General features: G+C 39.3%; 1 protein-coding gene across 1 annotated transcript; it reads right to left on the reverse strand.

Annotated features, from left to right (window-relative positions):
• Positions 1-6,807: 6,807 nt before the first annotated feature.
• Positions 6,808-10,734, reverse strand: LOC135161823 (uncharacterized). The gene is made up of 5 exons (XM_064119746.1): positions 9,317-10,734; positions 8,623-9,190; positions 8,065-8,208; positions 7,668-7,928; positions 6,808-7,425 (listed from the first exon to the last, which is right to left on the reverse strand). The coding sequence occupies exons 1-5, from the start codon at positions 10,594-10,596 to the stop codon at positions 7,006-7,008; spliced, it is 2,673 nt and encodes an 890-aa protein (XP_063975816.1). The 5' UTR covers positions 10,597-10,734; the 3' UTR covers positions 6,808-7,005.
• Between the last annotated feature and the right edge of the window lie 928 nt (positions 10,735-11,662).

The following is an 11,662-nucleotide window of genomic DNA, read 5'->3' on the forward strand; positions in this document are numbered from 1 at the left end:
TTATCCCTGGGTTGAGAGAACTCCAACCGGTGGAACGTATGCGTCACGCAAGCAAATGTTTTCTCAGTAGAAAAAAAAAATACATCCCAATGTACGAGTTTCATTCACAGGGGGTGAGTGATGGATCGTTGTGACTCAAGTTTATTTCCCCTGACACCCTGGCACGCAATAGTACATACTCTAATGTCACGAAAAAACAAGGTGACAACTGGAGGTGTAAAAAAATTGAAAATGTGCATTACATTGGCTCCGGAAAATTCGCCAAATTCTCCCATTGTGGCTAATGGAGGAATGATCTTGTGCGAGAGAATAACGAGGACTGAGTGAAAGCTGAAATTCCGAGAAACTGAAATGCCAGATGACTTTTGTTTACCATATAAACTCAGTGATACAGTTGCGATGTAGAGGATGTCGAAGAGAAGGCGAGGGGTAAGGATGAACAATTTCTAGAAAACAAGATCTCCAACAGGGGTTGGAACGGGGAAAAAAAACACCGGAGGGATGGGGTCGGTGGACTCGGTATAGCCCAGTGGATCCAACCACCCCCGGGGGTTTTACCCCCATTCTCTTTTGCCACCACGAGAGCGTATTATTTCCGCATTGTGCGGACGCAAGAACAGACGGACCGACGGAATTTTAACGAGTTTTGTGTAACTTGATATAACGACGATTGCGCCTGCGTCGACGGGAAGAATAAGTTTGATTGGTGAAACTTGATTTTCTTAATTTTTTTTCATCTTTGCAGAGTAGAGGACCATTATATCATGAATATATTATGCCTGAGCTATTGAATTTATCATCATGAAGAAGAAAACTCTTGAGGTATATAATATATTTTGGATAAATGGATGTTCTTTAAATACTCCATAATTATATTTAATTATTCATTATTTTATGTGAATCAAAAATATATTGAGTCATAAAGAAACGAATATTTTTATCGAACTAAAAAAATACTAAAAGTCCAGTTAAAGAATAAATCAAATCAATTCTCTCATGAATTGAATAATTAATTCTTGTCCATACATTTCATTATATCCTACCATATATATCATGACCCTAAAATACCCTTTCTCTTATGGAGATGAGAATGTCCCCCGGAGGCCCCTCAATTCCCCCACGAGCCATTGAAAAAGTTAATGAATTCCCCGGGAATTTCATGGCGAATTCACAGAACCATTCACGGAAACTCTCCCGTCAAGTCGATGTATGATCGACATTTTATGATTTCAAGATTTGCTTTCACTCGACATCAGCCTGATTGTCAACTACGTGATATAAACGGTATATTAAATCCCCTCAATCTCGAAGAAGTGATTTACCGTCAGCAAGACGAGAACGACAGGTGGTACGACAGTAAAAGAAGCCAGAAAGTGAGTGGGTGGATTTGCTTCGTGCTCGTAAATTCTTCCAATCACCGACAAATGTTATATTGCCTCTGAGACACAGTAGCTCTGCCATCCTCAAATTCTCCAGTGAGCACGATTGAGCCGGTATATATGTAGTGGAAAGAATCAGGAGGACCACGGTTGAGTGACACAGATACGAATACCGATGAACCACTGGTGGGAAGGGTAGGGGATTTGAAAGGTAACAGAAGTGAGATTACATGAATCAGTGAAATGAACGTTATATCTACATTTGTGCTGGAGTAGAAAAAAAATTACGACGAAGGCTTGGCACGATCCATTTCAATTTCAGGATGAAAATGGAAAGGGGTTGGATGAGAATTACAAAATCGATTTCAACGCTGGATAAATTGCGATGCCAGGACGTGCAGAAAATATTTTTACCAATTTTATTTTCTGGGAGAATATTGTAGAGCAGGAGTGACTATCCAAAGTTTTCATATCAATTTTTCCAGACAAAAAACGAAAATTTAATCGTATTCATTTTCAATTATTATTTCGCGAAATATTCGCGGGAAAACATTCCCACACTGAGAAAAAAAAATTATTTTTACCAAATGTTTATTTACTTCAGTAGAATATTCATTTTTGCAATCCTTTATTTCTGAATTCCAGTAACTCCCTGACAATTTTGATAAGGTTCAAATTATGTCAATTATATTGTTCTAGAACATGATCCTGTTAGTTGTAACTTCAAGAGAACTCCTGCAATAATTATGCGCATTAAATAATTAGAGAAATGCAATTTTGAAAAAAAAAAATATTTTTCTGAAGTAAATTGTGCAAATTGTGCAGTTGCATTTGTGCAAAAATAATTGTTTTCTCCATCCAAAATTTTCGGGAAAAAATCACAATTTAACCCAATGAACCTTCGCCACCACTTTCCGTACTCGTGCGAGAATTTTCCCTCGAAATACCTCCCCTGAAATCACTTAAAAATCAAACATCAATTTATCCCCGGTGATATCACAATGTAGTCGATAGAGCATTAGGTTTGCAGCCCGAAGGCGCTCCGGCGATACTTCCGATTTGTTTTCCCAAGGGAAACATACCGAGTTTGGTCGGACACTGAGTGTGAGAGGTGGAGCAATGGCCAACGGCTCACTCTGATGCACTCACCTCTACACTCCAATGAGTCCACTGGGATTCACCGGGATTCAGTCTACAGTGTCTACTGCATTACTCGGTGCATCGTGAATTAACCTGATGGCAGCCATTTGGCCTTGTTAATGGGCATAACAATCATTCAACCAGCGTGATGAATCACTGATGGACTCAAGCCCCTGAGCCAGTTCTGGGGGCTAGCAAACATTTTAACTGACCTCGTCTCTCTTCCCACAATCACCGAAGCCTTTCCTGTCCGCAACGTAGTCGTAAAATTAAATGTACACAGACAGGAAGGATTAGTTATTGTTAACGATTTGATGATGTGCAGACTTCAACATAAAACATCTCCAAATCTGCACGAAAAGAAATAATAATCAACTATTTTTTAGGCCAATTTTTGTTGGAAAAATGAGACTTGAGAGGGTAATTGTGATGAAACTAGCCTTCCTCCCTCGTTTCACCCCTTGGAGGTCTAATTTTAACCTAAAATTTCTTCTCCCGGAAGAGAGACAGCGAATTATCTCTAGTGACATTTTTTGTCGTAATTAATTCGCTCCCCAAAAAGATTATTTATTTTTTCTCCTCGACTACAGCACCCGGATGTGCTCCTGAAATGTATCATTGAGTCTCCCCTCTATGAATTTTAATGGCTATCTGTTTTCCCAAATAACACCGACTAAATGCTCGCCCTGAATGATCATTAGGATGTCTGTTGTTTCAGACAATAACACCGTCATCACCATCAAGTGATTCTCATCCTTCCCTCGCGGCTCATGAACAAACTGAACTTGTAGAAATTCCCTGGTGTCCAGGTACTCGTTCAGTCTGTTCAGTCTGACTTCACCGGCGCTTAAAAACCATATCGCACGTTGAGAAGCCCTACGTGCCACGAATTGACGAGTAAAAAGGGATTTTTTTTCCGGTGATACTAGAGCTGGAATGAGGAGAGACGAATGAAGGTACATTCTATGGGTATCTCGTGCATGAGAGGAGGACGTGAATGTCAGGCTTTTTGTTGAGTCACTATTTTTATTGACTCAGACCTTCAAAGGACGGGAGAAGAATGAAACTTGCGTAATGAATATCACGTTTTTGCGAGCAGATGGGAAAGCCCTTATCAATTCTTTTATCAGAAAACCTATTAAATCCACCCGGTCGCCAATACGCGAGATGATAGTGGACAGTTTTATGGGGCATTTAATGGTAGCTTGCTCTATATTACGAAGGCTCTTGTCATGTACAAAAAACATTGTTGACACATTAAAATATTCACTGAGAATAGAAGTCAATTTTTTCTCTTCGAAAAAAGGGAAATGTTTTGCTTTTTTAACGTTTATCTAATCTTTGTTCTTCTGCACACGTTGACAACCTCAAAAAAAAATCCACAACTTTTTATTTGGTTCGATATTTTCGCTTAGAGTCTCGTATGAATCAATAGCTCGATAGAAAAAATGGTCCTCCGGAAATTATTCTCTAGACAATAAATGCACTTGCCAATAACTCCTTTACCGGTTGGCTTACCAGGGTCTCACGCAAGATAGAATGCAGTAAAAATGACCAATACCAATGGACCCATGGGTCTTGAGAAACACTGGGGAAACGATCAGAAATATGGAGAACGATATTTCACTTTTATATTTTCCACACGATGCTTCGAGCCCCTTCGATTTCAAATCCCCACCAGTTCGGATACAATTTCAAAGATATCTACCGACTGTTTTCCAGTGTAATGGGTTTTGAGAAATGGTTCAACTTAAAACGAGAATATTTAATGAAAATCCTGAGGTGCCTGGAACTGAGAGAAAATAAAAACCATTAATTTAATTTCTAATTATTAAAATTTTTAGTTTTATGGAGGGAATATTCTTTGATACTTTGAACCATTTAAAGTCGAATCGAAGAGGAAATAAAAATCAAGTTTGTTCTACCAAAAAATTCCGTTTATTTGATTTGTTTAATTTTTTTTAGTTTGAAAGAATCCCTGGAAGTTTTCGCGAGTTTTCCCTCCATTTATTCGAGCTTATCCATTTGAAACCGAACGACGCACTATATCTGGACTTGCGATATATGATAGCGAAAAAATAAAGCGATTTTCCTCCGACCACCTCGCGAAAGCCCAACTTTTTCACCTTTATGTCCCTCCGGTACATGGAAAACGTAAGTAAAATAGTCAAATGTATGTTTAAACTCAGGCATACGCTGTATTCCCTGAAATAGGTGAAGGATAAACTTTCGAATGTGATAGCCCTACAACCAATACCCGAGAATGTGGTATTACAAAGGGCTGATAGCTTTGTGCTCTCAATCAGATTGAATCAAACATTCCCATGATTTTATTCTGAGTAGATTTGAGAATCCAGATTGGGTAGAGTGGATCGACGGTCAAACGAAAGCCGAATGGAATAACCACAAGCCCACTTAAGAAATTGCATTGGGGGAAAAATAGAAATATCAAAAGCCTGAGTCAATTTACTTAAATCGACGAACGATTTGTGCAGCAACTGAAAGAGAAATCATAAATAAATTTTTGAATGAATAAATTTTCCTCTAAAATAAGACGATATTCTTGAATTCTTCAAATATTTATAAACTCCATTAACTAATGTATTCTCGAATTATCAATTATTGACGTCATGATCACTTCAATCCTAATTTTCTTTCCGATTTTTCCTCAAAAAAAAAATATAAAATTTTGTTCTTTCTCCCAATATTGGAGCAATTACAATGGCACTCGAATCCTTTACATGCAAATCCCCCGTGAGGACACCAGTCCCTTCTACACATCCTACCCACCCCCTCCCCATCTTATATACATCGTCTGTGTGAGGGTCTGTTGGTTTAGTCGGGTTTAATTTAGTTTAGTCAATAGTTTCGAAGCCGTTATTGTATTTTCGTGGCTAGTAACCTGACGGTTGGTAATAGTCCAACTACCTACTCAATCCCCTCCCCCACCCACATCCCCTTGGCCCATACCCTTAAAACTCAACGCACAACTAGGCCCCACCACATCTCACCAATTGTACATTTCTCCCTCCCTCTCACGGTATCCTCTGCATTACCCTCTCTCCACCCACCTGCAATTTGCATAGACGGGTGCCGCGTAAATACGATTCCTCCAAAAGTCCATTGCACCCCCACCCACTCGTCCCAAAACATCAAAGGGATAGCTCGTCTAAAACCCCCGACGCAAATTAACCGGCAAGAGCAGTGGATGCTGTTCCACTCACTCTGTTTGGCTGGTACATCTCAACATCAACCCTGTCTGCACATCTACCGGAGCCTCAATCCACCCACTTTCTGAGGGGTAGAACGGGGCAAAGGGCGGGGGGAGGGAGGGTAGAGGGGATAACGTAAACTCTGGGCAGAATCCCGATGTATCGAATTCACGCGCCACCTGAGCCAAACACAAACGATCCTGGTAAAACTTTTAATCACAGCTATAAAAGCTCCAACGATAAAAGCACTTTGAGAGAATTATTTATTGGGAGATTTTTAACGATGCTGAAGTGTCTTGTTTATGAATTTTTTTTTTTGATAGGTAGAATGGATTCAGACTTTTTAAGATGGGGGTGAGGAGAAAACTTGTGATGATTTGTAGGGGGAAGAGAATTTCATTAAGTTTTTCAAATGAATGCTGCAATGTTGCAGTTTGCTGGTTTAATGGGGCAAGAGAGCTTTTGATTAGCTAAGGGAGCGGTGATGAAGTATCCACGTTGATGTTGGTGAAATTTTTGAGATATTAGTTGTGTAAAGTTTGTAATTGTTCCTGAGGAGAAACAGACAATTTGTTAAAGGTCTTTTACATGGAATGGTTATTAATTTTTGGTTCGACGTAGGAAAATTTTGATTTCATTTGATGAACATTGAGGAGTAATTTGTTATGATTTAATTAATGATCAACAATGAGGATAGCTGTATTATAATGAATTATGAGTTTCTATGGGGCAATGAGGAAGTTTGTAGTGATCGGTCCAGTGAAGAGAATTTCATCAAACTTTTTAGAATGAATGTTTGCAACTGTGTGTTTTAATGGAACATTCCAATGGAGAGTTCCTGAGTTATTCATCTCATTGTTGCTTAATTACTTGTGAGGATATTTTTCAGGTTTTTATCGCCGAAAAAATGTGCGATAATTCTCTCAAAGGATGAGGAATTCAATTGAGGTTCCTCTCTGTCCGGACGTTCCCGAATTCGGGTGTCAGCTGTGGAGAATTTGACGCCGTTCTTAGATACCCACGAATATTACTCTTGATAACGCGAAAAGGATTCCAATAAACCTCAACATAACGACTATAGTCAAGTTATTTTAATTTTCTGATCATGAAATAAATCTCATACTATTTCAAATGCCCCTCAGAATTGTTCTACAATTTCACATCAACATTTACATATTTCAATCGAGAATATATTCGTAATATAAAAAAAATATCGTGACAGATTATTTCACATAGGATAATTGTACAATAAAATGTAAAATAAATTTTATAAACTATGAATTGTGGAGTACTTTGTTGAAAGCATTGTAGGACGTCTCCAGATCGAAGAGCAGTTGACGCACTTGGGTTTCGGACAATTCGTCAGATGCTGACATGTTATTTAAAGTTTGTAGCCAGTCTGATACCCTAGTTTTACCATCGAAATCGCTCGGTAAAATACTGAGACGATTCATGGTGTCAAGGAGATCACGCAGATCAGGGTGAAGCTCGTCCATGGCTTTTATGTCCAGACGGAGTTTGTCCATGAGAGTGATAAATAGAGAAACGATATCAGCGATGCACTTCGATGTGTTTCCTTTATCATCTTTTATTGTTATTGGTCTGTCTTCCTTAATTCTCTCAAGGGCTCCTGGACAGTCCAAACGAAATGCTCTTGCGAATGCATCGATTGTGGGAAATTGATCGCTCTGAACCTTTTAATGAAGAAATTAAAAATACAAATGAACACAATAACGACATTAAACTGTAATAAATGACGATAGTTATGAAAAAAAAAAAATTTTAATGTGATCCGTTTACGAATTTCATATTTATTGACTGGGTAACGACGTGGCATACTCTTGGAAACGACGTGGGAAATTTGCATTTCGATGTATACTGATTTTTTGTCTATTTTATATAATTTTTCAGGAGTTTGTATTTGTAACTTGATTACCTGTTTGAAAGCAGCACGATATTGAACCAACAATTTACTGCATGCAGCCGTATATTCCTTGGGTGTAACACAGTCCCTTATGTAAGCCTTCTCCAAATGCTGAAGGGTGTTTACAACAGCGTACAAATCAGCTTGATTATCGTGCTTCTCCCTTTCCCTGGCATTTTTGTAGAGTTTCACTTCTTCGTACAGCTCTGGGCGTTCCTGAGCGACTGACATTGTGGCTAAAGATTGAAAAAAGGGGTCCGAAACATTAATATACTCGTTTATCAATTATTCACAGGAAATTGTACTTCGATAATGGAATAGAAGGGACCGAAAAATTGTAGGTTAGCTTTGACATTGCGTGAAAAAAGGGAGTGAAGGGTTATTGTGGAGGAATTATCATGACTCTTACCAGAAAATTTACTAGTGAAAGTGGTGACCGGAACAGATGACTAATTTCTGTTGATGTTTTTGGGGGTTTTGGGTTTCCACGAACTATCGTAACAAAACAACAATTCACCGCTGCCTTCGACTCAGAACTGACATTAGAGATCAGCTGACGAAGTGGGATATGTAGGAATTCGTGTTATCTACAGGTGGGAAAGAAAATTGTTCTTGACATTTAGATTTGAATTAAAAATACTGAGCCATGTGACGATGTTAGCAAGAGCAAAGGATTATTGGATTAGAACGTAGTTCCATTCTTTATTCGATATCCTTATTTTTCCTCCCACATGTGATGTTTAGAGATTATCAATGATAAATGACACTCCCGCAGAATTAATTATTGTTCTTTATCGGTGAATAAACAACAGTTTTGTTCGAATATAAAATTTATTTTCTGTATGACAATATTCTTCCATACTTTTTCCTTCAACTTTAGATTTGCTTCTGCCCTAAGAACCTAATGGACAAAGATAAAACTATCAAAACATAAAATCAACTGTAACAATTATCAAACAATAAATTATTTAAGAAAGTAGTCCATAGGATTTGGTTTTGAATTAGTAAACTTTACAGAACAAGAATTAACTAATTTTCCAGCCCTCAAACAAGGACAATCGAATTCGTGAGTAACAATAAACTTAGCGGATTGTTCTTCAATAATTTGGGATTCGTCGGTCTCATCGGGGATTAATTTAAAATGTAAAACAGTCAAAATGAGCTTGTCAGCATCAATTACCTCCCAAGGTGGATAAAACTGTAAAGCACTCTTCTCCTTAACAGTAAATTGCCCAACAATTTCTGGAACTATTAAAATAGTCAAAGTCCTCCCCAATGATTCATCGGGTTCACTTGCAACACTTAAATTAGATGAATTAATCGAAGTGGTTTTTCTCAGAAGATTTAACGAGTCTCTTATGACTGTTCCTCGAAAATATGGCCTTCCATAGGAAGTAGAAAATTTTTTAATTCGCATTATTACACACTGATTGCATGTTCCCTTGAAACGTGCCTGGGCCATTTGATGACGCCACATACGTAGACATGATATTTTTCCATTCACTAATGTCTGGAATCTCTCGAGAAGTGATCCTCTGTAATAATAATAAAATATCCTGAGATAGTGAATTAAAAATCCAAAACAATTCATTTTAGCTTACTCAATCTCATAATTGATTATTAATTAATATTATCCATCATTTCTCACACCTCACACTTACTTTTTAGCTTTCTTCTTCTTCTTCACAGTTCTATAATCAATAGATGGATAAAACTCAAGGCCATTTCTTCCCGAGATTGGGGAAGCCTCAGCACTAGGTGAATTATCACTAATAGTGAGGTTAGACTTGACGTTGGACACTTGGTTGCTGGAAGCCTCCGATATTTTCTGGGACACCGACTCCTCGATAACGTCTCTATCCACCGGATGCCCAGCTGAATAATACGTCACATCGGAGTCTTCTGAGTACCTCCTGTTGACCTCCTGAAGTCCCTCTTCATGATTATCGACCTCTAAAAATTCTTCAGGATCTTCTATCAAGTTCTGCAGGGTTTTATCACACTCGTCATCATCAGCTCCTGTATCAATGCTCAACACGTCTTCAGGGGATTTATCTCCACGACTCAGAATTTCCTCCAGAGTATTTTCATCACTGGACCGACACTCGATGACATCTGATCTCCTTGAAGAGGCCGTAGACAAAACCTCGTGGATTTTCGAGAGTTCCGAGCTCTGCGATGGGGAGAGGGAGTCAATGTCAATGTCTTTGGGTGGAGGACTGTCACATTGTGAGATTAGATGTTCTAATAGAGACTCCTCTGGGGATCTCCAGCTATTTTCCCTGACCTTCCAATGGAGTTTTTCGGGAGTTCCACTGTCCTGATTTTTTTTCTCAATTTTTTCCCCAAAAATGACAGCTCTGCAAGCTGTCAACTTCGAATTAGGGGACAGGGAAGCCGTCTCGATACTCTCGTTAGTTCTGGCAGGTGATGACACCCCCGAGATTTTTTCTGAGGTCCTGGAGCTGTCACAGTCTTCCAAATTCTCTTTCAAGACCCGAGAGTCTCTGCTAGAAGAGGTCAATTGTTTTGGCAAAGGGATTTTTCGCAAATTGTTGGGCTCCTCACTCACCCTGACGCGTTTTACTTCGTTGAATTGTCGTAGGGGCGACCTAGGAGGCCTCTTCGTCCCCAGGGAACTGCCACTGACAACTGGAGGGTACGATGAGTTCAAGACGCTGGCAGGCTTTTCGATTTCCGCTGTCATCAGCCATTTCTTGATGAAATCAATCTTCGGGGGGGTTGAGGGGGTCGTAGAGGCTCCTGGAGACGTGGGGATACTTCGTGATTTGTGGAACGAGGAAATACCCGGACGATCGTAAGGAGAAACTCCCGTGCTTATTCTTCTGACAGGAGGGTGACCTGGGAGAGAGTCCTCTGGGGATACGTTGTGGATTCCAGAGACGATTTTTGATGGCACTGACACTTTACGAAGCTTCATTATGGTTTAATCACTTAAGTTCATGGTGTTAATTACATTTTTTGGGGCGCACTGGGAAGAGACAACATGGATAGATTGTTGGGGATGTGTTTGTTGTTGAACATCCCAACAACGAAATCTAGTTACAGGTACCCTACAGGTGAAACCCGCGTGCCCACATGATATCTGTAGGTGGCGACCTCTATGTGCCATTCCACACAGTACACAGCGCCGTGCACGACGTCGCGAGGTACTTGTACACAGTTTTGGTAAAAAGAGTAGACTAATGTCGAAGCGCACGCCAATGTCAGTGCTTACCCTGACCGTGAAAGGCACCACCGTCGATTCTGGTGGCGGGGGAGCGGCTCGAAAAGGCGCCGCTCATTACAAAAAATTCGATTAAATACACAATTTTTATGTGATTGGATTCGATGATTGGGACGTGTACACATGAGCAAGCCTTTATATTCGTCATCTACAAATAATTTCCTACACAACTCTAGCTACAGTTTAATTGACAACGAGGATTTTTTATTTTTTCTCCGGCCGACGTTATGGGCACAGATGATTATTAATTATCCACGATGATACAAACAAAATCAACGCATGTTCAATGATGTACTAACGATGTGTAGGGATGTGCTTTAGTGGATTTTCCAATTGGCAACCCCCCGCGGCTAAGGACATTGGGGTGTTTTTGAGTGGATGGAGGAGTGAGTACAGGTTCTTTTTATGAAAATACGTCACTGCGATTATTTCAAATCCCGGCGGTTCACCGACAAGTGTTTTTTCGACTTCCAAACATCGATAAATCTTCTTTCACATTATATTTTCCTGGTTATTGATGCAGAATGATAACTGGCAGATTGATTTATAGAAATATGTGATGAAAAAGTCTCAATTCTATTAGATTTAACTGCGGAAGTTATGTAAGAATTCTGTTGAATGTCAAGGCCCACTGAGACCTGAATTCTAATGAAGAATAACATGAGAAGTTCATTCATGAAAATGTTTAAATATTCAGCCCACACGTTTTTGCGTAAAACTCATTATATCGTCACAAAAACACCTCCGTGAAAATATTTTT

This window comes from Diachasmimorpha longicaudata, chromosome 4, assembly GCF_034640455.1.
Source record: "Diachasmimorpha longicaudata isolate KC_UGA_2023 chromosome 4, iyDiaLong2, whole genome shotgun sequence".
NCBI lineage: Eukaryota > Metazoa > Arthropoda > Insecta > Hymenoptera > Braconidae > Diachasmimorpha > Diachasmimorpha longicaudata.